This window comes from Strigops habroptila, chromosome 9 (genome assembly GCF_004027225.2).
Source record: "Strigops habroptila isolate Jane chromosome 9, bStrHab1.2.pri, whole genome shotgun sequence".
Lineage (NCBI taxonomy): Eukaryota > Metazoa > Chordata > Aves > Psittaciformes > Psittacidae > Strigops > Strigops habroptila.
This window is the reverse complement of record NC_044285.2, coordinates 1,506,577-1,534,566: the sequence shown is the minus strand read 5'-3', so window position 1 is coordinate 1,534,566 and position 27,990 is coordinate 1,506,577. Positions and strand designations below refer to the sequence as shown.

The following is a 27,990-nucleotide window of genomic DNA, read 5'->3' as shown; positions in this document are numbered from 1 at the left end:
GTATGTAGGGGAAAATAACAACAGAATGGGTTTTCTCTGGTTTTATTTATCTTTACAGCTGAACAGACTGCAGTGGGGAAGGTGGCTGGAAAAGCAAACACAGAGGGAAAGGTCCCTTGCTGTTCTTTAAGCAGTGGTTCAAAATCAATGCAGATAATGCACTTGGAAAGGACGGTCTCATTTACTGGTTTCCAGTAAATTGCTGGGCTGTGTTTCCCAGTGATAATGTGATAGTCACGGCTGTGCCAGTAAGAATATACTTAAAGTGTGCAATTCCTTTGGATAGCTTAGTCTGGGATGCCCTAAATTCTATACGTTGCCTGAGAAATATCTAGAGCTGCCACATATCTCTCCTGGTGGCACAGTGTGTGTCTCAGTTCTCTGTAGCTTATTCCAAAGACACAACAAACTGCTTGAAAACAGTATCCTCCTGCAGAGAGAAATGCCATCTCCAGCTCACTACAGCCTGGCATGGCCTCTCTGGGAAAGCAGAGGTGTTTTCTAACCACTGCTCTTCCTTCTTCCTTTGATTTTCCACCCTGGTAGTGGGTGAATCGCTCCCAGTAACTTCAGTGCTGCTGGATTAGGCTTAGGGTCCAATTATCCTCATTATTATAAACTAACAATTCCTAGTTCAAAGTAGGTTTGCTACGGACAGGACCACTAGGATTTAGTGCATGATACTGGAGTTGGTCCTTAAGTTTTCTTTTAATAGTATTTTTTAACTGGAGGCAGATCTATTTATAAATGCTTTCGGAAAATAGTTTCAATGGTAAATATGATCTTTATTAATATTTTCTTTGTTAATTCATTGATGTTAAAGAGCTTTGAAGATGAAAGCACTGTATGCAATAAATATTAACATTATTCCAACTTATTTTAATGTTGCAAGCATTCCAGCTCCATCACCTTTCATCGAAGAATCTCAAAGTGCTTTCCAAATGTTAATTTCCTCTCAAAAGTCCAGGGAGATACCTACTATTATCATCATTCTCATTTCACAAAGGAGTCATTCCAAGCGCATTTTATCCTGTGACTTGGCCAAAATCAGGTAATATGGCAGGAGTCTATTTGGAACTGATCCAAAAATTCCTGACTCCCATTCTCCTGTTCTTGTTGCTAGACAGCATTCCCTTCTTGGGAGTGGGGTGCGACACTCACCCGCGTGGCACTTGCCTGCTGTCTCAGGTTGCTCTTAAAAGAAACAACAAAAAATAGATGCTACCCATGCTAGGTGTGGTTATGTTGAGGAAATAAAACTCTTCAGAATGAGAATTATGACATTTATTGATCATATTGAGTGGGATAGGGTGAATTTTAAGTATCCCTTAATGTGCAAGAGTAAACCTTTATCTGATGCTGGTTTAGAGTCCTATTGTAGAGCCAGAATCTTATAATCCATACTCAAAAGGCTATTAAAATGAAAGCATTTTCTCAAATGCAGTGCAGGTGAGGCTATATTGTGGTGGAGAGTGCAAGTGAGCATGAAAGATGTGAGCTAACAAGCACATGCTGCAGCTGAAACTTCTAAACCACTCTCCCCAAACCCAAGGCTGAGTGAATGGTGAGAGGAGAAGGCCATTTGGGGACAGCATGGCTGCAGTAACCCATGAGAACCATGCAAAGTTCAAAAATAGCAGTATCGACAGGCAGAAAAACAACATACATATAATTTTCAGGTAATTGCTACAGTATAATTAGCTCTGTTGTTTTCAGATGAGCCATCTGAAGTGAACTCCACTTGCTACTGGAACTCAGCTTTATTTACAATGTTCCCAGGACTAAAGTGGTTCTTTAGAAATGGTGATTAGGCACAAAATAAAGATGTGAGTGCTTCATACCAGATACTGTCTCTGTGCCAGCAGGCGCAGCCTAGCTACCGGCTTTTCATTCAGCATTTTATCCACCTCTACTCTGAACCACTTCAGGCAAGACGAGAGCTAAAGAACAGCAGAAGATAAGCATAATTTACTCGTATACTGTCTACGTTACTTCTATAGGTAATAATCTACTCATATCCTGCCTATGTTACTTCTATGTGTGGTCCATAATGGAAACTGTAGGACAGGGAAGAGGAAAGAGACTCAAACTATAACAGGTCTTTGTCTTTTTCTAGACCACTGTTACGTGACTGATGCCCCACAGAAAATTGTTATAAATTAGGATTGTATGAAAATGTCAGTATTTTACATGTACTGTGTGAGTAGAGGAAAGGGAGAAGTAACATGTAACATCACAACAAGGATTTACACTCAAAGTTCTGGAAACTTTAGCACCTTGATGATTATTTTTTCCCACAGAACTTTGCTTATTAGAAATCATTTAATACCTGTGGAAGGTAACTTAAGCACTGGGACTTTGCAGTCTTGCATAAAATCACTTCTCATTGGAATGAAAGAGTTTGTCACAGTTAAAACCTGTTTTTGCTGATGCTGCAAGTCTGTACAGCTTAATTAAAAGTCTGCCTCACCTCACTGAAGGTATTTGGGAAATAGATGTAGCTTTCTGAGTTTTCTGTCCTCATGTTTGAATAGTTCTTGGCCACTTTCAAGCTTCTGAAGCATGTGACACTCTAGGTGTTACTTGGTTTGATACAGCACCGTGTATGGATTGGTGATGGCCTGTTGCAGTTGCTTTTTACTCTTTCTTCTCATGCTGCATCCACACGTTGTGAAAATGGGTGCTAATGACAAAAAATTCCAATTGTGATTCAGCAAAATGGAATTTTGTTGACAAAAAAATCTGGATTCAGCTCAGCCAAACGAAATGCTTTTATAAGTGTAGATGAATATCTCGGGAATGACCATTTCTTCTCAGAGGGAAAAAAGTCTCACTTAAAGAAAAATATAACAATTCAAATAAAAGCCCAGAGAAAACTGAACAGAGGTACATACAGAACTAGATCTGTGCAACAGTGAGAGTTTACCTGAGGTAAAAGTTACAGAAGTTTAATTAGGTAAGTTAAACTAAATGCTGCAAGGCCAGTAGGATGATGATACCTTCCTAGCTTGAGCTGGCTGTAACACGTATGCCTCAATGCAGGACACAAAGCAGCCCCCTATGACATAAAACTAGCATGAATTTTGCTGTTGAGGCTGCTGCTGTTACGTATAAAACTAAACAAGGCATTTTGCATGGTGCCTCTGTGGCTGCTTTGGAGGTAATCCAGGCACTTTCCTTGTTCTATAAAGGTGCAAGACATGAAAGGCACCGGGCAGAAAGGAAAAGGTCGCTGTGATCTGTAGGTTCTGTGTGTCACGGTCAGCAGCCATGGCAATAAAAACAGGCAGGAAGACCCTCTGTTCATCTGTATCTCCATTTGATACAACTGATACTTCATTTGCCTCAGTCCAAATATGGAATAGCTTAATTATGAAGGACAGGCCTTAAGAACATTAGGAGAGTGCTAGGAGCAAGTACGTATCATCCATTGGTGCTGCAGTGGAAAAGGTTAAGCAAATAGTTTTAAAGAATGGGCTAATTGTTGTGCCTATTACTATTGTCTTGCAGCTGCAATGCTTTGTATAGCACTAAGGGACATGGAGAACTGAGCTTGACTTGGAATGCCTCATTCCACGCAGGGAACACAATATACAGGGCGTTCAAATATCAAGGAGTGCAATTAAAATTTTAAAAGATTTGCAAATATTGCAATGGGGAAAGAGTTTGTACCACGGCCACGGTAGGCTTTGGGTACTGCGTGTTGTAAAGTGCACTCGTGTAAGCAGTAAGGCAAGTTGAGAAGTAAGAACTGAAAGAACAGGAAATACGCAAATGAAGCTGGGATGTGTCACGCTGTAACGCTGCATATGTAATTAAAGATTATAGTAACTCATTTGCATATGCTTTCCATATTGCAATATCATTGTTGTACCAGGAGATCTAAGGATATAAAAGAGGTGACATAAACAAAATGGTCCAGTAGCTTTCCCTGATTTAGGATTTCAGCTGATTAACTTCCCCTCTCTAAAGTTTAACACCACATGCAGCAAAGATGCCATCAGTCTTCCTTTTCTAAGTAGCAGCCCTTGTTTTGGGCCTAATTTGAGAGCTTATGGTAACATAATAGGATATAATTGAATATAATATTGCACTAGGATGTGGATTTAGGGGGAGGTGTGTGTACCAGCCACATCTCAGTAGCTCAACATTGCTGAACTTACCATGCAGCATATTGCGCAATGCCACGTATGTTACTTATGAAGAATGGACTTACTTTATGTGATATACTGCTGCTCCATTTTCTTCACATACAGCCAAGCCATTTTCACTAAAATGTACCTACATGACTTCTTTTTTTCCCCCAGAAAAAGCTGTTTCAGTGACACATCTAAATGATTTTTATGCCTCCAACAAGCTCAGAAATAAAAGATAGTTTTAATGGCTTGGCCATGTTTTTCTATCAAGAAATAGAGTAATTGAGAATCTATCGTTAACTAAGTTATATTCAGGAGCAAAAATGCTCTCCTTCCCTCCCTTACTTTTGAGCAGAGTAAGTTTAGACTATTAGGCAAAAAGGGAGAAGTCTTGGAGGCTCGGACTAATGAGAACAACATGTAGTAGAAAAAAATGCATATCTGTTTTAAAAGTGTTACTGTGTCTGAACATGTTTTTAAGCAAGTGAGTTATGTGATCTGATACATTTTGGGGGAGGTTACAGAATAGGAAAAATAGAAGAAATGGGGGTGGAAGGTAGACTGTGGAAGTAATTTATTTTACTGCAATACGGCAAAAAGGGGAAAACGAACTTTTAAAAATTGGGAATTGAAAATATCAACATTTTGGTTCAGGAAGACACTGATACTTATTTTTCTCTCCCTCCTCCAAAGGCTAAAAGAAAAAAAGTACTGTAGTTTTAGCTCAGGAACAGAGGTGACTGACAACTAGAAGACTATTTTGGAGGTGTTCGTACCTGCTCCGGTTGCACCCCAGTTGCACTGCTTGATGGGCATGTCCTTTTGAAATGAAGACAGAATCAGGACAGATCTGAGTGTTGCCATCACTGATAGAGCTGCAGCAGAGCTGGAGCAACTGAGAGCCCCCTTGGAAATGACTGTGTGTTGACAAAGTCTTTTTTTTTTGGCAAAGAAACCATCATCTAAGTCTCCGGAGTAGAGAGGAACAAAATTTCATTACATGTAAATAATTGTCTAAAAATAGAAACACAGATTGCTTTTCACATTAAGTTCCTTCTTCATGCTAAAGTATATACTGCATTAAAAAAGAACTGACTACCAGAAGTCCAAATTGAAAAATAAAGGGCCTGTCATTAGCTTTGTTTGTAAAAACATTTACAGTATTTAGGGTGAACCATTTTGAAGTGAATATTCTGTATCCTCTCTTTTAGTTCACTTCCTTATTTTAATGTATCTGAAGACATCCTCAGCCTGTTTTATTTAAAGCAAGTTTTGCAAGAGGACGCTGTGGTTTATGGCCATGTGTCAGGTTTGATAGTGTTATGCCATGATTTAGCAAAGCACTTAAGCACATGTCCACATCCCACTGAATTTGGTAGGAAGTGAAGAAGCAGAGGAAAAACTGTTTGCTGTGCTGCAAGCCTCTTTCAGGGGAAAGGGGAAAAAAAAAAGTAAAAAAGGATTTGTCTTTATTCAACTATAGGTTTTTTTTTGAGAAATTCTTTAAACTAGACACAAACTTGTAGATCATGATTATTAAACATACTCAATCATTCAAAATGAAGTGTTCTAAACTGGGCTGGTTCAGACCACTGAAATAGATCAGCTAATTATGGTACATGTGGGTGTACTGGGTAGTCATCTGACTTTTATTTTTTTAGCTATCTCGCCTAGCTCCCTACCCCCTCCCCAAACCAGCATTTTAGACACTGTGATAAGTCTTCATTACATGCAGTATTAAGCCAGAGCATCGGAGTATTACTTATCAGCCTTTTCTAATTGCTCATTTTCTGAATGCTTCATTTGATATGCTGAACGCTGAGAACTGTAAAAGAAATCAATAAGAACAGTGGAGACTTGGTGTATCTGCAACAGAAATGGGATGAAGGATGACCTGGGGAAGAAAGTGGGGTACCAGAGTGAGGAGTGAAAAGATGTGCCTGGGTTTTCTGTCAATCTGGTCTTGAGACCAAGCTGGGGAATGTTTATGGGTAGAAAGCTTTGAAATATCTGGAGAGAGATATAGGTTGTTTTCTCTCCTTCATGGAATCAGAACTTCATATATAGTCTTACCAATAAGAAGGATGGCAGCAAAAAGCTATTCGATACCACTATCGCATTCTTCTCTCAATGGGAACTACCTAACTTGAAATTGTGGCTAACTATTCAGGTCATATGGGATATATTATAATTCAGTAATAATCATGAGTGGTAATCTTCTTACCGCCAATTCCCTGTGTGGCCTCAAGCGTGCTTTCTTTAATCTGTAGTGTGGAGATACTAATGCTGTTTTTGTCTTGCAAGGCAGATAATTTAAGTGCTTTCTGAATGTACAATGATGAATTTTACAGCAGCTGTGGAAAACCAGCAAATTTTGTCTCTCTCATTTAAAACCATGTACAATAGTGGCCGTGTTCAACAGATTTTTTTTTTTTTCCATCCTATGCACTAAGTAAAGGCCAAGTGGAGAAAGGATCATTATAGAGTAACACACAGGTAAAAGGAAGCTGAATCAAGCTAAGGTGTCTGACTTAAATGCCTGTATTTAAGCCGATCAATTTCACCACTGATGGAGTCACCTTGCCAGGTAGCATTGTCAGTATGCATTTTCCCCCTTCTACATTGGCTGGTCTTGCAAGAACCTACATTTCACTGAAAAATGATGACATGGTTTTGACCTAAAAGCTCTGCTGTTTTGTGGGCCTTCCTAAAACCACTTGTCTCGCTTTTCCTGAGCAAGAGCGAAGCCCGGGCCAGCCCCACGTTGATTCCCCAACTTCCTCCGCAGCAGCTCAGGTAAAACTTATCATCGCTCGCCTGGTGCTGCGGTTCCTATGGGTACCGATAGCAGGGCAATTCATTGCCCAGCTCGTCCTGGGGGGGGGGTGGGGTGTCACCCGCAGAGCGGTTGGGCCGGGGCCGGTACACCCACCCTGTGCCTCAGCGGAGCGGGAGGGCAGGCACCCAGCACCCGCTGAGGGACCCCCGCGCTGTGCCACTCCCGAGGCACTTGGAAGTGGATTAAGTAGCAGGAAGCGGAGTTGCAAATTGCAATTTTAATCAACTTATGGCTACAGGAATGCGTGCCCACCTCCTCCCTTTGATCATCCCATCCCAGACAGCCCCCGGCCGAGGGGCTCGAGCCCCCTCACCGGCCCTGCCTCGGGAGCGCCGCCCGCTCCCCCCTCAGCGCGCAGCTCCCCTCACGGAGCGACCAGCGGCGCAGGCAGGACGGCGCTGGCAGGGGGGAAACTTCCCCGTCAGGGCGGCGGCGGAGACGCGCTGCCCCCTCGGAAGCGAATTCGGAGCTTCCCCGCCGAAGGGCCGGGGCTCCCCGCAGCCCTGGGGAGGAACCCCGCAGCCCTGGGGAGGAACCCCGCCGCGCCTTCCCCGCCGGAGACCCCCCGCCCGGCGGAGCGCAGAGGAGGGACAAAATGGCGCCGCGATTCAAACGCTGCGCGCTGCGTGCCGGCGGGGGGAGCGGTGGGGGGGCGGTGTCCCGGCGGGGTTCACTGCGCCTGCGCCCGGAGTTGCAAGATGGCGGACAGTGCGGAACTAAAGGTAAAGCGCAGCTTCAATTCCCTCTACGATGCCCCTCGCTGCCGCGCTCGGGGCCGCCGGGGCCGTGCTTCCCCCGCCGCCGGGGGCGAGGCGAGCCGCTGCCGGCGCCCCGCGGCGCCCTGCGGCGCTGCCTCGCCGGGGTGGCTGCGGCGGCGCCCCGCCGGCAGCGGGGGCTGAGGGACGGAGCGGGGCGGGGAACGGAGCTGTCCTCCTCTTGCCTCCCGCCCGGCCGCTCTCCGCCGGGCCCCGGGGGAAAGAGGGGCGAGAGGCGAGAGCTCCCTTCAGCGCCAGCGGAAGGGGCGGTTGAGCTCAGGCTGGGCCGTCGTGGGGGTGAGGGCGGCGGCGGCCGGGGGAGCCCCCGGGAGTTGCCGGCGCTGGGCAGCGCGGCTCGGCCGCTGCCGGGGCGGGGGACGGTTCCCCGGGCTCCCCGCAAAGTTTCCAGGGGACTCCGCCAGCGGCGCCGGCGGGGAGGGAGCCCCGGGGAGCGGCTGTGCCCGCCGTTGACAGGCGGCCGGCTCCTACCGAGCCCGGTGTGGTGAGGGTGGGAGACCGGGGAGCCCCGCTGGCCTCGCCCCGCTCGCCCTCCGGTAAATAAAGAACGTCACGGGCAGATGTTGAGGGGTTCCGAGGGAGGAAGCTTGCGGCTGCCTCTGTCACCCTGCGGGACGCACCGGACAGGGCGCTCGGGAGCACCCTCGGGCGAAGTTAGAGCTCCCCGATGGGTGAAGCTGGAGGGGGGTCCCGCTGGGTTACAGGGGAGTTAGGTGGGATTCGGCCCCGGAGGAGGAGAGGGAGAACCTCTGCTAGTGCATCCCACCAGGTATTCTGACCAACTGCCTGTGGTGGAATAGGGAATAGTGAGTGATGAGGTGTCCATGCTCTGCACTAAAAGAAGTGAACAGAAATAAAATATATACCACAAAGAAGACCCCCCAAAACTTCCCAGCCACTTTGGCAAGGCGTGTGTGGGTGCAAACTCGGCTTTCCACACCCGGCAGGGGTTTTAAAAACTTTGAGAATTTCACTGTAGTTATCATAGGGCCATTACTCATCAGGAGGGCTCCTGGCTTGTACTTTCAAGTTAATACAGACAAAGACACAAATCAGAAGTATTTTAAATATGTAACATAAACTACGCAATATGTAAAGTAAGACCGGGGAAATATTTTGTTTTTCCCTGGAGTTTCAGTAGGTCTCAGTTTTCTCGGTGTTAAAGGTTTCTTGTACTTTCATTTTTAGATGCTTAAAGAACTGTCAGGATGTGAAGAGCAAAATCTTGTGTGTGTTCCAGCTCTTGGGGGTCTGTGGCTGCCATGTCAGGACAAACAGATCCTCCTTTAACCCCTCCTCAGTCCCTTGTTTCTGTGGGTGTCTTGCCGAGTGTGTTGCTTGAGCTGTGTTGTCCCCAAACTCCTTTTTTTTTCTTCAAATTGTGCTGAGAGAAAGGGTTGAGATGCGAGTCCTGTGTTAAGCTTCTATTAGTCTTGCTGTGGCACTGGAGCATTGTGTTGTCATAACTGACTTTAAGAGGTTTTGCTGCGCAGAGGCCGGCTTGGGTTTATGTGATGCCTTCATAAGCGAAACTGACTCAAGTGGCGTTAAAAGAGATGAGAGCTAGGGAATAAAGTTGGGTTTTTTTTGATGTGTGTGAAGACGGCAGGATGGTGGCCAAGGCACAGTGCTGAAAGGCATGATTTTAGTATGAAAATCAACAGTTTATTGATCTCGGGAGCTTTGAAACCTGAAGCCCGTCCATCACAGAGCCTCTGGGTACGTATACACACGAGCCTAGCAAAGAGGCCTGTCCTTTTCTCTTCCTCTGCAGCTTTACAGGTGGTGCTTTCATAGAAGTGTATTTGTGTTTGCTTGTCATCCCGGTCTTCCTTATTGAGCTATTTCTGGAACCTGCTTCTTGAAAACTGATAGAAAGAAATTACAATTTTATTTCTTAAGTACCGTTGCTGCCTCGGGGAGCTGAAGGGTAAATGCCAAACTGAGTAGTTTCTTTTCAATTTCACTCTGCTGCTCAGGATGTGCAGTGCTACTTGCAAGCTGGCACTGCAGGGTGGTAGCACTGTGCTGTGAAAAGCTGTTGGGGTTTTTTTTTGGTAGCTATATAGGGGCTTGGCAGTTTACATAAGTAAAGCAGTTACTTCATAAATTCATACTTTGACAGCTTAAATATATATATTTTTTTCCTCTCGACTGTACAAAGGAAAAGAGGTGTGTGGGTGTGTCCTGCTCTGTCAGGAAGGAGAAGGAAAGACAAGGGGACACGAAATTTCTCCTTAGAGTTGTAGCTGTTGCGCACTGGTTTTCCAGTAGTACAGCTCGGTTATTAGGTACTCGATGAGGTGAGAGTGCTCCTTGGAAAAATGTGGCTAATGGAAAGCTGTTACATCTTAGAAATACCCACTGCACCCAGCTACACAGGAGTACATCCCCGGGAAACGTGCTTTGAAATTCCTCCTTCTTTTGCAAGTTGGAAGGTAGCTGAGGGAGGGTTTGTGATTAAGGCTCTGCTATTTGAGGAATGAACAGCGAATTCCTGGAATTATTTTGATTTTCTTAGGTAAAATCTTTTGCCGTTTCTCCTTTGATTAATTAGCAGATGGCATTGATTTCAGCTGTAGTGACCTTTAAAAACTGAAGTCAAAGTTGTGCAGTAACTCACCTGCCTTGCCAAATAAAGTCTGTCAGAAAAACTTGAGTTCCTAAAACTTTCTTGCCTTCCTGTGCAAAGAACCATGTGGTTACATGTGCGTAATGGACATACATGTAAACTGGGGAGTGTGGTGCGATGGGTGGTGTTGCCAAATGCACAAGTAAAATTAAAGTTCTTGCTTCCTCTAGAAAAGCAGTGGTCATTCTTACTTCCCATAGTTTCCTACAGTTCTAAATCGTGAAATAGCGTTTCCTGTAATGTATTTTCTTACCACGATCAAGAGTATTTCGGTCTCTTGCTCTGTTTGAGAATGTTTGTCGTGTCGGAAAGAAAATAATCAGATAAGATCAAACATACTTTGCAGATCCCAGGCTGAAGGTTACTGGATTCTTTGGTACTCTCAAAGGTTTGGATAAATCAAACCAGTATGTTTTCATTTCTGTTGATGAAACAAGGTAACTGAAAAGTCTGTTCTGCTGTGAAGTGCTTCCCTGACTCTATAGGCTGAGGGTTATGTGAATTTTCCTGATCTTAATTACTATTCCTGTATAATTGCATACAGATTCTAATTTATCTCAAGGTAAGCTATTTAAAGCTCTTTCTAATTGGAAGGAGTACACTTGAGTGATTAAATCTTTCCTTCAATATTTCTTACATCTCTTTAAATTGGTTATTAGATTGTTGTGATCTCTGCCTTCTCCTTGAGTCTTTTGGAAATCATTACACAGTTTGCAATAATCAATTCAATTATACATGGATCAAAGAATGAAAAAGAAAAGCTTATGTTCTAGTATTGTCATTCTTGATACTGTCCTAAGAAGCTGGTTTGGAAAGCACATGCTGGGAGGTTTTCTCCTTTGTTCTCTCTCCTTTTAAGAAACTGCCTTTGGGGATTGAAGAGATCCCTGGTGTGTTTCTTGTTAGACACAATTTATACTTAAAAAAAGTGAGCCAAGAGTTTGAATGAAAATTCATAATAGCGTTTCCACACAATGGTGATGAAAACAACCCACTTAAAAGTACTCAGCTGGGGAATACCCCTCCCTTCAGTACAGGGAAGCAGCTTTTTGAGGGGGAGAGGCTGGTGGCAGGGCTTTCAGGTGGTGGTGCTGGTAATAGTGACACATAGATCTCTGGTATGGAGACGTGGTTGTGTTAAATTGCATCGTCAATGCCAATAAGTGTAAGCTGCCTATTTCAGTGCTCAATTAGAATTTCACTCTTCTGTATTACGAGCTATTTTTGCTTAATCCTTTTATAAGTTGCTGGGGTTGTGTGTTTCTGTGATTAAAGTCAATATAATCCACTTCTTATTGTTATCTGAGTCTGCGGATTACGTTATTTTTCATGCCTGTAATTTGCTGTATGTCACTATAATTGTATTTTTAACTATATTTTGGTCTAGGTATTTTTTTTTTTTTAGCTTTTGGTCTCCAACACTGGAATTGCAGCTATCAGATGAATGAAATTGGCAGCTGTGCATCACTGCTGAACTGTCAAAGCCCCAATCCATAACACTTCTTTATTGCCAATAAAACCCAGATTGCACATTGCGTACATGTAAATACAGTGTCAGTGCACTTCTGGTATAAACCCTTCACAAATGTTAGGGGCCATCCTGGAAGTTGCACAGCCCTGGGCAAGTGAAATTCTTACTCCTTGTCACTTGTGAGAAGGAAGAAAAGAACCGGTAGTTTGTAGTAGTTATTTTTTAATGGATTTACAGTTCATTTCTCTTTTGGTTATAAATGTATTTAGAAATTGCGGTTAAAAGGCTTGGAAGCGAAGAGGTGGGTAGAAGATGCATCTTATTTAGCTTTATTCTGTGAGAATAGGGGAAGAGTGTTACTCTGGGGAGGGGAAGAGCTCAGGACTGCTTGGCCATTGATAAGAATGTTTATGGGTCAGACACACAAGACAAATATTTAAAAGCATCCCATGAAGCGGGGTGAGGACAGTTAAGATACATGCAGATACTGAAGTTGTTTATGGGGATGTAGATGACTGCTGTGGTCTATGCTCTGATCTGCATTCATACAGAGCACAGAGGTAAGTGCAGACTTGTCACTAATGTGTTTGTTGTGGTAGATTTTAGTTCCCGTAGTCCATTCTCACAGAAATCAACATCGGATCATTTTCCTCTTCAGTGCCATTATAGTGAAAACCCAACAGAACTTCCAAACACTTGAGGCTCAAGTGCTGCCTGTGATTGTTTGGAGATGCCCTCAGTCCTCTCCGGTCCTCTGAGTGCCCGACTGCTGCGTTTCTCCAAAGCGTCTCCTATAACCCGTGTTGTAGTAATGCTTATGAGTGAGTTCAGAGCTGAACCCCAGAGTTAGCTGGAACTCCATCAATGTGAGCCTCATTGGTCTCTGCTGAAACTTGAATTTGAAGTAATAGTACCTGTTTTGAAAGGGTTACTTTGTGAGGCCTTGGGATCACCCATTGTCCCAGAGGATTTGTGGCTGGGAAATGGATTGCATCTCTTGCAGTTTTTCTCTTACACGGTGATGGTGTTTGGCCCTCTGGTTCCACAAGGAAAGACTTCTACCTACGAACCTGAGATTGTCTTAGAAATGTCTGTTTGCTTTTGCTGCTGCACTTCAACTCAACTTTTGCTTTGATGAAAGATGTTACAGGTGCCCTTCTAATGGAAGACTCAGCTTTATCCCCTCCATGAAAAATAGTAAAAGCCTTCTGAAAGCCATGATTTCAGTGAAGGGTGCAAACGTGGGGTTTATGGTAAAAACTTGTCGATATATATCTATATCTCCTATGTGTCTTTTGCAGTCCAGCCGCCTCGGCTTGTGCTGTCCCCTGTCAGCAGGAACTTCACCCCTGGTTACACACAAATCTGCCTGCAAGAATCACAGAGAAGTGTTTGTCCTGTTCTTACGGGGGAGAGAAGGGGAAATTTATTGTTTGGGTGCTGGCTGTGACGCACGCTTGGGCAGCTGAGTTTCAGAACCCTCTTGGTTGAGCTCAGCTATGGGTTGTCTCATGGCTCTGTCACTATTCCAGTTCCGTGCAGGCCAGTAAATGCTCAGTGTTGGTTTGGACTTTTTAAAATGAAGATGATTGAATTTTATGGTGCAAAAATTGCGTGTAGTGCCTTCAATGGTTCATGAAAATAAATTCCTTTCTTAAAAGTAGATTCTTTTGCTAGTTAAAGGAGAGGGTGAGGAGAAGAAAGGAGCTCCAGAGGCTTACAAAAGGGTGCTTATTTCTGTAATTTTAATCAGTGCTGTCAAAGCCATTTTGAACAACTAGTCACTGCCACAAAATGTGGCTATTTTAAAGTAATTTAGAAGCTCTGAGGCTACAGTAAAAGGTCAAAGATGTTAAACCTTTAAAAATGAGAATATATGGAATTGAGAATGGGGATGGGAGATGTTAGCTTATCTTCCAAATTTTCTGTGGCAACCAGAACCAGATGAAGCCAGGTAACATTATATTATTGTTCTCCGTGTGCTGTGGTACAGACCTGATTGTCGTTTCTTTTCTTATTGTTTTGCTGAGGCTCCTGTGTCCGTTGCAGCTGTATTGATCCAGGAGTTTGTCGGCAATTTGGTTAATCCTATTCTCCTGTTGGGGTTAGGGATGGCAATAGATGTACTGCCGTGTCTCTGCAGATATATTTTTTTCTCTTTACATACACTGGAGGGATAGCAGAGTGCTCTGTAAGCAAGCATTGTATCCAAGACTAGAGGAGAGTAGGAATTAGCAGAAGGTGAGTATTATGGGGCTTGTCTAGAATATGTGAAACACAGAAACGTAAAGCTAGTATACAGTTAAACCAAAGGTCAACCTTAGCTTGACGTTTATGTCTATAGGAGTTGATATACAAGAGATTCATATAGGAAGTGACATGATAATGAGTGGAGAAGGAAAAAGAGCTTTTAAAACCATGCTTGGTAAGGATAGACTCATAAGCTCTGCAGCAGAGACTCTGTGGGTATGCTGGAGTTTATTTAGCATGGAGGACAGAAAGATAAGTGTTACTGTCTTTATGTGCATCTCTGAAGATTGCTCTGTGGTGAACTTCCCTTGTTTTGTTTAGGAAATGGTAATGAGCTTTCTGGATGCATTCTAATAAACATGTATGAGTTCTGCTTCCTCTCTGCTGCTGCCAGGACTGCATGGGCTGTAGGTAATGCTTCAGTTGCCAGTTTCCATCCTAGAATTACTAACAGCAGGAGAGGGTAAGAAAGGGAGAATTTCAATCTCTACCCTGCTTTGGGGCTGATACACAGCCAATAACTTTTCCACAATAGTAAGCTGTGAAGCATCCCTTTATCTCCTGTAGATATTTTCTGCCCTGTGCTTTGCATGTTTTTAGTGTCTGCTAAGAGCGTTTTTTTCCCAGTTTACAGCCCAGATATGATTTGTCAGGCTAAATTCTTCAAACCGAGTTCAGTAGGACTCTCCTGTTAGCTCTCCTTGCTGTTACTTTCAGTTTGACACCTAGTTGCTCCTTTGATCCTGACCATGGATTATTTGGTAATTTTGGTTGGAGGGACCTTGGGAGATCTCTAGTCAAACCTCCTGCTCAAAGCAGCATCAGCTATGAGGTCAGAACAGGTGGCTCAGGACTTTATCCAGTCTGGTCCTTAAAACCTCTGAGGATGGAGACTGCACAGCCTCTCTGGATAACCTGTTCCACTGCTTAACTGTTCTCATGGTGTTCTCATAGTGTTTATATGTTCTCATATAAACAGATAGTTTATCTATCTGTTTATTTACTTTAAACTCTTATTTCATCTTGCGCCTGTTTTCTTCATGACCTCTTTTACATGTTAGAAAGTTGCCATTAGGTTCCTCCAAAGCCTTCTCTTCACCAGGCTGGTAAGCCCTGTGCCCCCAGCCTATTGCCAGACCATCTTGCTGTACTTCCCATCTTTGACACGAAAGTACCAGCAGCTTGTTTGGGGATGGGATTTGGGCAGATGAGTCCATGCCATAGATGTAGTTCTTGAGGAGTCTTTGCTCCTGTGGTTTTATATTAGTGGAGATGCATTAAAAAAGCCTCAGAAATGTGCAGAAGTAGTTCCTGAGACTGTCCACTGGTATCACTGGAAAAAGTGGAGGTTGCTTTGAAAAGATTAGATTTCAAAAGCAGGGAGATGAATGCAGATGACAGGCAGCAGGTAGCATCTCTTCACCGGGAAGCTCCGTAGGATTCTTGTCCATTTTGCAAATTGGTGTACCAAGCTTTCCCACTCTCTCCTCCTCTCCCATAAAACCTGTGGTTACAAAGCAGATGGAAAACTGAGCTCAGGCTGCTTACTGCTTGGTTGCAGCATTGCCTTCACTTCCTGAAGAAGCATTTTTTGTAGCCACAGCCATTCGAGTGTGCAAACATATGTGATAAATGTTCTCAGAAATTTGTATTGGGCAGGAGTTAAATCATACTCTTTAGGAAGAGCTGAGATTAGAGGCCTGGTTTTCTAAGCTGGGTTTATACTAGGAAAAAACCCCAGTTCTCTTCCAAAAAGATGGCAAAATAGAAAACTACAGAGCACTTTAGGTACACTGGAATGTTACATCGAAGCTGTAGGGATTTGTATTCATGGTGGTTCTTCCACTAGGCACATACTCAAGCTGCCAGCCAGAATTGCGGCTTTACCTTTCTGTTCTGTACAACTCATTGAGCAGCTGTAGGGTCTGTCCTCTGCAATATTTTCAGAGCATGTGGTTTGCAATAGGGTGCCTTAGGTCCATCAAATTTCAGCCTTGGCCCTCTTGACCATGCATTTGCTTGATGCTGCTACTTGAGGCTCACAAAGGGGAGCAGATTGGTAGCTGAGCCAAACCACAGAGTTCAGCAGAATAATTCATCCTAGTTGCTTGTGGGATTGAGATTGGCTCTGTGTATCTGCAGAACGACTGGTGGTCCTGAGAGTCCCTTCCCTGGTCTAGTCTAATCTTGGTCCTTCTGCATTTCTGTGGTCTGACCAGTCTATGCGAGGTTCCTCCAGCTTTTCTGCGCATGACAGTGCCAGAGCTTCCTCCTGAGAAAGTGTAACTGCCTTCTTAAAGAGCATCTCGGTGCGTTTGCTGTGTAAGCAGATCACTTACTTCTGCTTACACGAAGAAATTTACTGTCCCTTAAAGTGGGACAGACAGTTGAGAACTGTTCCGAGCTGAAACGCCTTCCTTACCTTCATTTACAGTCTTCTCCAAGATGTTCCTCCTGCCCTCTTTGTAGAGCAGAGTCTGGATTTAATAAGGCCACTCTGTTCAGCATTTCAACTGGAAACACGATTAGTTGGTGCACAACATCGCATATATAGGATGGAAATAGCAGTGAGCCCAGTTTTGCTTGGCAGTTTAGCCTAGGTGCAGCTCATTTACTTGTTTTTTAAAAAGCAGAGGCCAAATCCAATAGGGATAATGTGTTTGGTTCAGGTAAAATCTGAAATCTGAGCTGCAGGAGAGCGTTGTATAAAGTTGTGTGGACGAGAATGTTTTCTGATACATTCATTCGTTGTACTGTTTCCTGAGACTCCCTTGACAAAATGATCTCACTTTTGTGCAGATGTTGTATCTTGTTTCTCTGGTGCAAAATAAGAGGCTTTGAAACAGTCCCAAGTATTTGTGTAGGTTTGGAGTTTATTGAAAACTGGGAGACAGCTCTGCTCAGGCTGTCTGTGGGGCTCTTCGTGCACCTATAAATGCACTGCACCAAAATGAATGATGCTGAAGCTTCAGCAGTGGTACAGAAGCAAAGCTGTTCTTTTTCCTAGGTTCTGTGTTGATTTAACAGTATCTTGTCAGTGAATCTGCTGAGGCTGCTTGATGGCAGGGCTTCAGATTATTTTAACCAAGTATCAGAATTGTTGCCGGCTTGAATTACAAGGATTTTGGATAATATTTTTCTAAAGGGTGTACACCCAGGTTTTCAGTCAGTTACTTTCACCTTTTTTTGTGTTAAAATTTGACTGTTTTCAGTTGAGAAGTACCATTTTTATTAGAGGCTTTTGACGTCGCTTGGGTTTTCTGAGGAAATGGCTAAAAATAAACATGCATTATACACTGAATCATAAGAATGTAAAAGTAGCTGCACTGGTTTAGGCCAAGGGTCCATCTGGCCTGGTATTGTCTCCTGCAGCTTTCAGAAGTGAGTGCACAGGCAAACGCAAACCAGGACAAAGTATGAGGAAGAGCTGTCACCTCCCTGCAATATTCTCCTGATCTCCAGCTATTTTCAGCTCAATCCTCTGAACCCAGTGGGGGTTCAGGTGGGGGCTACTGGCTGGACAAGTGTAATAAATCTTATGTGCTGAGTGTTTGCCCAGGTTCTTCTTGAACTTCTTTTGTTCCCGGTGTTTTAGTAGGGATTTCTGTTGTTCTGCTGCTTGCTGTGTGAGAAGCCTTCTCATTTTCTCTTGAGCCTGGTTCCAGCGACCTTCATCCACTGGTTGCTATATTGTGTAATGAAAGAGACAGTACCGTTGATCCCTGTCTGGTCTCCTTGTGCTCTTCGTGGCTTTCATGCTGTCACGTCTGTCCCCAGGTTTTAGGTTGAAAAGTCTTGGCTTTTGTTGATTTTTAATTCTGGAAGTCATTCTTCTGTGAACATTTCCACTTCTAATATATCTTTTTTTCTTTTTTCCCCCCTCCTTTTTTATTTTACTTTTTTTAAGATGAGACCACCAAACCCACCCACACTTTGGGCTCGGGGTGAACCAGGGATTGATATAGTGTAGAATGCTTTCTCATTTGCTCTCTGGTCCCTTCCTAATGATTTCTAACAATGATTTGTGTGTTTGACTGCTACCGAGCTGATGTTTTCACATGTCTGTTTATCTTGGGCCCAGGAGCTCGCTCTAGTGTGGTAAAGGTCAGCCCAGAGCCCATCACTTTACATGTAAAGCTGGGTCTGCCTGGGCTGCTTTTCCCCATAGACATCGCTTTATGTTTATGTACATTGAATTGCTCTGTCACTGAGGCCTTTCAGTCATTCTTCAGTTTGCAGCCACATCATATTGTCAGCAACTTTGTCACCCCACTGATCACTTCATTTTCTAGGTCGTTAACGAATAGGTTAAGCTCCATGTGCCAGCATGGCCCTTGCAGAACTCCATGCGTGACCTTCCTCTATTGTTTAGTCTTGGAACAACTGGGACATGTTGGTAATAGAAGAACTTTGAATAGCCAGCGAAAGATCTATGGTTTGTTCTTTAAAGAAAATATTATTAATTTTGCAAGAATAGCCAGCTTGTGCGTGCGGGCTGGGTTTGCATGGCTTCCTTTGACCTGTACTATTCTGTTGTTTTTGAACATATGTAGAACTCTGAGGTGGTGCCAAGCTGTTTTAAGGGGAAGCAGAGATGTGTTGAAACTTGTTTCCTATGTTCAGTTAACTAGAAGAGGTGTTTTTTTTTTTTTAATGCGCCCTTGTTTTTCAGAGTATGTTCACACAGCTTAGCAAAGGGCTTGAGCTAAATATTAGTTGACTGACTGCATTGACTCCTTCGTTCCTCAGGCCTGTGCATGACCGATGTCTTGATGCCTCCGTTTTTATCTTCTCCCTGATACTGGACTGTCCTTTGCTTTTGACATAGAGGCTGAGCAAGGCTGTGAAGTAATACAATGCTTACAACATCTTACCTGGAAGTAGAAGCTTGATTTTATCTGGTGAGTGTATGAGGAGGCAAAAGGGTGAAGACACTTCATACTAAAATGTTAGGCTGAAACCCAGAAAATGGTTTGTTTTGTCATGAGATCCTAAATAATTCCCCCTCTACCCCCCCTCCCCATGCCATTGACCTGTATGTGTACAAAGAGACAGGCAGAGTATAAATTCATGACCGTGTGAGAGCCATTCAGATGACATTAATGAGCTGCAAAAGGCTTGTATATATGCAAATTCCTATTCAGAGTGGGATTTGGATGAGTGCGGTTAATGAGGTGGGGCAAGAGTTTGGTCAGTGAAGATGAAAAGGAGCAGTGAGTGGAGCATCCTCCTCCCTCTGCCCTGCAAGGCTGTGTGTATCTGCAGCCGGTACTGCAGAAACACTGCACACTCTCTGTTTTCACTTGGTCAGGATTTCCATGGGAGTTCTAACTTTGATATCAGAGTTTTCTTAGGCAGCTCTTTTCACTTCTGGTTGTTCTTGTGGCTGAAGCCAAGTTAAATGCAGTATCGTTTTTGGAGTTTACTTGCAATAGTTTTCATGTATTTTAAATCTTAGGTGTGGCTGAAACTTGGCTTGTAAAAACCTTCATTCCATCAAGCAGTTTGTTTCCATGCAGGGCAGAGGTTATTGTGTGAATAGATTAATTGAATTCAGTCTTACTTTGATGGTAAGAAAAATACAGTGCTTGAAGGATGAGGTGGCGGGGAGGGGGACGGTGTGTCAGATTGATGGCACTGGGAAATGAAATGTGTCTCTTCTCACTGAGCAAATATCCTTAGTGTCTCTCCTTAACATGTACCAGTGTGACTGGGAAAGAAATGTTTCTATAGGCCTTGTCTGTGCTCTGTGTGGGCCAGGAAAATATTGCATAGGGAATGTATTCTTAGCTTTCTAATGCACTGTTGAGTGTTTTGTCCTGGGATTAGTCATTGCGAGCTAATGGGTTCTTAAGCACTGCATGCTTGTCTTCCAGCCTAGAGGTACAGCTAATACATGTAAAAATACCATTTTCTGGTGTGGGCAGCACTGGAAGGTATAAGGGCAGAGTAGCCCAAATTCTGAGGAGTGAAGTAGGATTAGGATCAGCTCTGTCAGGAGTCTGGGCCTTGCTTAAGATGCATCTTCTCAGTCTGTGGCTGCATGTTGTCATTTGAAACTGTTTTCTTTATCCTCTTTTGAATGCTGAAGAAAAGCAGGAAGGTCTGCTTCCTCTCCTATTATTCTATCATCTTTTTGCATTTCTGCATAGTGGGAAGAAACCAGTCGTTGTGGGTGATATGAAAAACTGAGCTTCCTGCTTTCCCTTTCTTTGTCTCCATGGCTCTTTTAGATGGCTTCCCCAGGATACGCAGCCAGCGTTTGGCACCGCTGCCACCCCGTTGCTCTCTTTCCAAGCTGTGCTGGTACTTGGAATGGAATCAGTGTGATTCTTGACAGTCTTACTGATGCCTTAGTGTCCTGAGTAGCAGCCAGAGAAGTCATCCATTACTTGAGTCTCATTACTTGACTGACTTAGGGTTCTGAATCCACCTCGGTGGGAACTAGGCTGAGTACTGATGTAGTAAGGTTTTTGAAATGGGAGATGAACTTCTAACTGCTAGTATTTTCCCTTGGGTTTGGACAAATGACATAAGTTCGGTTTTTTTTTTATCCAGCTACTGATTTCTATAATAATAAATGTATTTTGGCACTTTAAAATGGACCTGTCTCAATATGTGACTCAAATATTAATTCTATGTCATATTGTTGTGTGCAGTAAATAAATACTTCAAATTTTTAATGCATCTGTACAGTTAGGAATAAATTAGGCTTTAGTGTACATTTTAACTGCTCTATAAATAGTCAGACCTATAATTTGTGTTCCCTATTGTGCTGTGACAGACAATAGCTCTTCAGTTTGAAAAACTGACTTTTCTTGAATTACTGGTGGCCACATGTGGTTCACACATAGTTTTTGTGCTGGCAGTTCGCTGTCACGTGGCTACTCTCTATTCTAGACATCATGTTGACAGAGAAAATGGGCTAGGATAGGTAAGACTGATTCTAGTAGGCGGTGTTCTGATCTGGTTGTATAGACCTATGTGTTCCTAGGGTAGTCCTGGGTACTCATACTCCACTGATGAACCATTCTCACGTTGATGCCCTTCTCCTGCCCAACTCTGCCCAAGTTTCTGAGGTTTCCAGTATGTATTTTGAAATTCTTTGCCTTTTTGGAATGACTCTATGAGTAGATACGTTGTACATCTCATTTCTAGTTCTTGATTCCCTCCTTTGACTTTTCCTTCAGTTCTGAAAAATACTCTCATGCACAGAATGTGAGATTGGAAGAGACCTTCCAAGGTTCTGTAGCCTACTAGTTCCCTGCAAATATGCTTATTTGGCTGTAGCTACATGAAGAGTTGTCTGTAGTGATGCCCAAGTTCCTCTCCTGAGCCATCAGCCACGTAATGAGAAAAACACATGAGAAATTTAAGTTTTCCTCCAATTTTGACTGCTTTAATAACTTTGAATTTCATGTGCAGTCATGTCTTGACTTGATAAAAGTAGTCATGGACTGGAAGAGTCATGTAAACACGTGAAAACTGTTTCTTGGTCTTAAGCTTTTAGGCTGGTGCCTAAAAACCTGAACCTATCGGTTCGCTGGTGGATGCTTCTATAAAATGCAAAGGGTTGTAATTCTTCTTGGACCAATTGATATGGTTGAAAATACCAGATGTGGAAATTCTTTCTCTAAATATAATAAAAAGAATTACTTTCCCTCAAACCTTCCCTCTTTTTTTATCCTTTTGTTTATGGCCACTGCGATGTTGATAGATAAAACGTGGGAAGCAGGGAAGTGGCTTCCAGATAAATGGTGGTGCTTGAAGAAGAAAACATTCAATAGCTAAGGAGCAGAGAAAGGACTGTTAGTCCTGGTTTGGTCTCCAGCAAACATCTAGGGCAGTCTTTTTTTAAGAAGGACTAGGGCTAAGCAAGGAATGTGAAAAGAACTTAGAACACCAAGTCTGCTTTGTAACAGTGGCTTTGTTTAAGAAGTAAGTAGGGGAAAGGCAAGAGAATGGGTGTCTCCTCCTGAAGGAGGAGGAAGACTTGAGTAGAGGAAATGTTTCTTTTGCTTACACTGTGTGAAGTCTTAGAACTGCACTAAAGGTGTGATTTTGAAGGGCTTCACTAGAACATGCTTGAAATCAATACTTCATCATAGTAGAGGCCAACTTGAGATAATCGGTGCTGTGAGAACGTTGATGTATGAAACCTGGGGCGATCTCCCCAGAACTGGTGTGGTGCATCTACCTGATACTCTGAGGAACAGAGATGTAAAAGGAAAATCTCTCAGTATTCATCTTGGTGCCTTACTGCTGACTACTTAAAAAGAAGCGTGTGCTTTGGCTTCCTTACGTGATTTCTATACACAAATTCCTTATGAAATAAGGCAATGATGTGCAGAATGACTAGGTTGGGGTTTTTTAAGACTATGCAGATGTCAGTGTGAGTACTTGATGGACTGTTTCTTTTCAGCTTATTGACACAGTGGGAACTCTTGGCTCCATTACTTATTTCTCTGATAACAATTTGGACTAATTGCCAGTAGTAATAAATTATTATTCTCAGTGGACCAGGATTAGGAGGGAATAGGGTATTGGCCAGTCTATTTCATAGGTATTTGTGGTCAGCAGATTTATTTCATTTGTGTTCTGTTTCTTCCTTGGGAAGGGGAAATCTTTTAATGATAAATGATTATTTCCCATACTTGATGTTTTATCTGATCTCTTAATTTTCCTGTTCTTCTCCCTCCCTTCCGCCTTTCCTTCCTCCCCACTTTTTATTCTAGATGTTATTAACTATTGGTGCAGTCTTTTTGTATCTTCCTGTGGTTACAGATAAAAGCACTGCTAAACATTCTCCTGCGTCTTGTGAGCTCTGTGGATGGCTCCTGCTAGTGTGATGGAGCTCGGTGTCTCGGAATCAATCTTTTTAGGTGTAATTCACAAAGCCAGGGAATACATTTCTCAAAACCAAACTTTGTGCGAAGGGTTGCTTCAAAGCCTGAAAGAAAACATTAATTTTATCGCGTGCCATTTTGGCTTTATTTTGTGTATAATTGTGAACAGAGAACTCCAGTTTTCCTTCTCTTGGGGAATGAACATAGCAGTGGGTTACTTTTAAGGGAAATGAGATTCAATTACATCCTGGCTTCAGCCTGCAAGCCAGAATCCAAATTTAGTGTGATTGTTAATTAAAACATTTTGAGATAGCAGAATAATAGTCAGTGGTGATGTTGTGTGTCAACTGTGCTCCTAGAAAATGGGACAAATGAAGGGAAAAAGCAGATAGTTGATCTAAAAGTGTCTTGGGCATATTTCACTGTACAATCTTGTATCCTGAAGTGTTACTTCATTTAAGTCAACTCGGTGGCCAAAGTTTGTGTATAGTGGACAACTGGCTGGGTGATAACTTGTGGCATGTGGACAATACATCGCTTTGCAGTTCTGTAAGGTACAGAAATAAAAAGGTATTTAAATCTTGGAGGCAAATATGCATCTATTATGGCAATAATTTGTTTTAATGAAGTGACGCTTAAGTTGGCGAACACATACAAAGAAATAATGTCTGCTGATGCAGTAGAGATTTAAATAGCTTGCAAGCCAACATCAAACCCTGGATGTAAGAATGCAGGTCTTGAAATTGTATGTCTTGCTGTTAAGAGGTTGTGGAAGCTGCCTCTTTATCCATGTTGCTATGTGAGTACATTCATTGAATTCCAGGTACATTCTTCTCCAGCTTTCTTTCAAAATTGACTTCCAAAAGCTACATGCCTCATGCAGGTATTTTAGATATTTAGAAAGTAACTGGAGCTTCATTCTCTAGTGTTGTGCTGAGAAAGAATGGCTGAAAGGATTCGCATGGAGTAGATTCCCTATCTGTAATCTGTGTATGCAACCATTGCTTTAGTTTAATTGTATATTTTAAAATGTTTTCTTCTTAAAATCACTGCGGAAGGGGAAGTAAATGTGTTTGTGAGCTCCTGTGAGGCTTTTAGAAACTGAGACTCCTTGGTCCTGGTTTTTCTCCTTTTTATGCAAAGAGACAATCTTTCAGGTTGTTATGGAATGCTGTAGAAGTTGTTCTATTTTGATTACACCGATGTAGACCTTTTGTGTTATTTGTCAGAGAGATTATAACAGGACACACTGTGTTTAGCAGGCTCCTTGGGCAGCTGTGTGTGCGGCTGGCTTGGGCTCCGCCGAAGCTTATTGCATAGGAATTAGCTCTTCTGTCAGCCAGTTGAAAGGCTTAGTTAAGGATAAGAACATTCTTAATAAAAAGTAAATTTGTCTGGCAATGACCCTCTCCCAAATAGCTGAGAAGAATTGTCTTCGTTATTGGCCTTAGATGTAAGCTGTTTGCCTTCAGAGAGGCACATTGTTTTCTATCCAGAGATGTCTAAACTGGTATTTCTGCAATTACTTGTCGTGAAAATCATGCTAGCGTATAGCTCTGTAAAAATAATTCCCATCTGCACACATAAATACACCAGGGACAATTAAGTTTGAGTGTGGTTGAAAAAAAACCTTGAGTCTCCAAGAACCAAAATGAAGATTACTACTGTGTCAGCAACCTTATTTAATACCAAAAGTAATAATATAGTTCACCTAGTGAATAAAATCTCCTGAGAACGGTAAAACTTTCGTTACGGATTAAGATAAAATGTGACTTACTTTAAGTCAAACACAATTTAGACATGACTAAAGGCTTGGCAGACTTCTCTCCCAACAAATGTAGCTTGTGCAGTTTAAGCAAATCCCTGCCCCAGCGGCCCCCCCGGCTGCGGCAGTGGTACTGTGCAGCGGGAGGCAGGGCAGGACGCAGTGTGGTTGGCAAGGCATCATATGAAAACCCATCAGATCCCACAGTGATTTCAGTGTTCGGGCACTGCAGTGGCATTTGGGTACGTGGGCACACAGTCTGTTCTGCTCAATCTCTCTTCCAGAGGAAATAACCTCTAGAAAAAGGGGGTCTAGGAGGGCAATTGCCTATGCTAACTTGCCAGGTTATATGTGTCAGAGCTTTTAGCTCGAAGATATTTCACATATATGATAGCATAGGAAAATACCACAGGCATCTGCAAAAAGCATAAGACAATTTTTAACACATGGGGATTATATTAAACATTCCAACCTCTGCTTGTTGTTCTTAGCAGGCGGTTCAGTGGGGCTAGAGCTGTCTCACTGTTTTCTTTTGCAATATCCTCTCACTCTTCAGTGAATTGTGTTACTTTTATCACTGTGGTTTTCTTGTCTCCAGTAAGCAACAGGCATATCTAAGAACTTGATAGTGTCACTGGTGCAGGCTTAGATGAAGGCCTCTGAACGGTGGGCTGGAGGGAGAGCTTAATTAGTGTTCATGTATGAAGCAACATTGCTCTGACCTTATTAAAACTTTGTAAATTTAAGGGTAGTCAAGTTTTCCCAGCGCAACAGATACAAGTAAGCCAAGAGCACATAAGAAAAATGCTCCTTCTTCTAGTTAATGTGTGGAATTGAAACTTAAGTGGTTATGGTATACTTGGCGAGTTGTTACATGAGCTGAATATGGAGGGATGGTGCTAGGAAACTGCAGAACCTCCTGCCCAGGAGCCTTGTAGACTGAACACTACACTTCTTAGGTGATCTCTTCATTACCAGAGATTCCTGGTGTTAGCAGGCGCTTGAATCTGAGCTTCATCATTCAGGTAGGTTGGTTCAAGGGTCGTAATATTTCTATTAACAGATATACAACCATATCATTTGCAAGGAAATACATTGTTTGTGAGCATGCTAAAGTAAATGACACCTGATTATTTAGCTTTATAGTGTAATATCTCTGCTAGCATGGAGAAATATGTTCCCTGGTGAAAAGCATGACTACAGTGTTTGACCTTAAAGAAGCTCATATCCATGGAGATACCAAGAGCAGGCCAGGCTATTTTTGGCATTTACAATTTATGGACATCATTTTGGTGACACATTTTTAATCCATTTTTATTGCCAGCTGGACGAATGCATAGATTTGGTCCTACAATTGCAGCATGTTCTTTATGAGCACTGATATACTGTGTAAATAGAGAGTTTCTTTGGTTAAGAAATATTGCCTTGTGTGTGTAACAAGGCAAATAACACCTGTACCTGCCATTGTTTTGTACCTATTCTTTTTGTGCTGCCCTGCTTGCCAAGACACGGTACATACCGCTCCAGGAGACAGATGAGTTTTTCATTATGAGAACCAATAACCCCCTTAAAGGTTGTAGCGTGTTGCATATTTATGACTTGTTCTGTGCTTTTGCCTCCCCCCAGTTTGAATTACGGTGACTTCAACCCTTGAGCGTTTTGGTTGCAGGAGACAAACGCAGGAAGTTACAGCCTGTCATCGGGGCGCTGGAGCTTCCATGAATTGGGCCTTTCACTCCCTCTTGCAGGTTTTCGGGAGACTGATTTCAATTTTTATAGCTTAGCCTTGAGAGCTTCCTTGTGTAAGTCTTTCAGATAGAATTTAGGACTAAGGAATGTGCCTTCGTAAAAGATGGGAATGTTTTTACCGTTATGATTTCCCATTTTCACAAATCTTAAATGTCTAAAGAACCCCAGAGTTTAGTCTGTGTGACTGTAGAGAGCTCGTGTAGCTCAGGTATAGCTTTCCTTTCCAGAAGATTTATATCAGGGGTTAAAGAGGCTGTTCATAGCATGCAAGAACTCTCTATTTTTACAGCTGGGTGTTGGAGCTATACTGAGATTAATTCAAACCCATTTCCATACTAATCTAATGCTTCCTAGTTGCTTTTGTTAGAAAAAAGAACAATTTTGATTTTTTTGTTGTTGTTGTTTTAAAGTGCCTTTTAGAAGTGCATTATGGAATTCTTCGAATAGTAGTTTTCTTGTTCCATAAGAGGGAAATTTCCATTTGTGGTGTTTTTGAAAACAGAGCTTTGAACGTGGCCACGCTGTGAATGCAAACTGCAGCCGGAGCTGATCCCTGAGGCGCTGGGGCCAAGGTGCTGAGCAGGGTGCTGCTGTGGAGGCCCCTGTGGAGAAGCTTTCCAAGCAGTACAGGGTGCAGTCAGAGGGTTTTCTGTCCTACACTTCTCCTTTGAAGTGACTTGTTACAGTGCTTGCCCTCTTCTGTAATAATGATTCTTAACTGGAAGTAAGCTATTGCTAATCACTGTGTAAGTAACACAAGAAACTTACTGTCACTGTCCCAAATCACTGGCTAGAAATGGGTGACCTCCCATTTGGAATCTCTTTTCTCATTTCTTTTTTTCTCCCTTTACTCTTTCCTTCCATCTTTTGGCTAGTGTTTGAGGTGTTTTTTTCCTTTTTCCCTTTTAACTTCCATGTTAATGGTTAGAAAATTGTGGAGGACCTGTTGTATAGCTTTAGGCACAAAGATGTGTGGTCCCTAGCCAAATGCTGCTTGTTCCGCTGGCAAATTTTTTGGATGTGTTTTGGAGCTTATTCACAATTTCTAGTTACGATAAACACCCAGAAAGAACTTGGATTCTCCAGATAGATCCCGGGGTTGATTGCTGTGATGTAGAAATACTCTTTCTAGAAAGCATTCATCACATTGTTGGGGCTGTTAATGCTGCTGCTGATGGATGAGGATGCTGCTTTGAAGACAGTACCTTGTGGTGCTGGTATTAGTGATAAATTTCCATTGTCCATCATGCTTCCTATGGACCCTGCAGTCCATTACTGACTGCTGCCTGGTTTTTACCTCTCAGGCAAGTCCTTACCTTCAATAACTGGGAAAAAAGGGGAAAGCTCACCATCTGTGGTGCTGGATCTCAGCAGCTAACCTGTATCTGAGCCTTTTTTGGGCAGTGGAACTTGTAGTTCGTCTTCCTGCATTTCAAACCAGTGTTTTAGCCCAGTGTATTTTCCAGCCTAGAAATAATGTTTTCTGCCTGAATCTGCTTGTCTCTTTAGTCACACTTCTCTGAATCACG

The 27,990-nt window shown here is 42.8% G+C and overlaps 1 protein-coding gene across 3 annotated transcripts in view; it reads left to right on the top strand.

Annotated features, from left to right (window-relative positions):
* Positions 1-7,182: 7,182 nt before the first annotated feature.
* The window catches only part of PIAS1 (protein inhibitor of activated STAT 1), a 62,405-nt gene continuing 41,597 nt past the window's right edge, over positions 7,183-27,990 (top strand). For 2 of the 3 annotated variants that reach the window (XM_030497371.1, XM_030497370.1), the window contains exon 1: positions 7,423-7,697. In XM_030497371.1, the coding sequence (XP_030353231.1) occupies positions 7,674-7,697 (24 nt within the window). In that variant the 5' untranslated portion in view covers positions 7,423-7,673. Of the gene's footprint in view, positions 7,698-27,990 lie in introns of all 3 variants that reach the window. The other variant, XM_030497372.1, reaches the window with a different exon arrangement.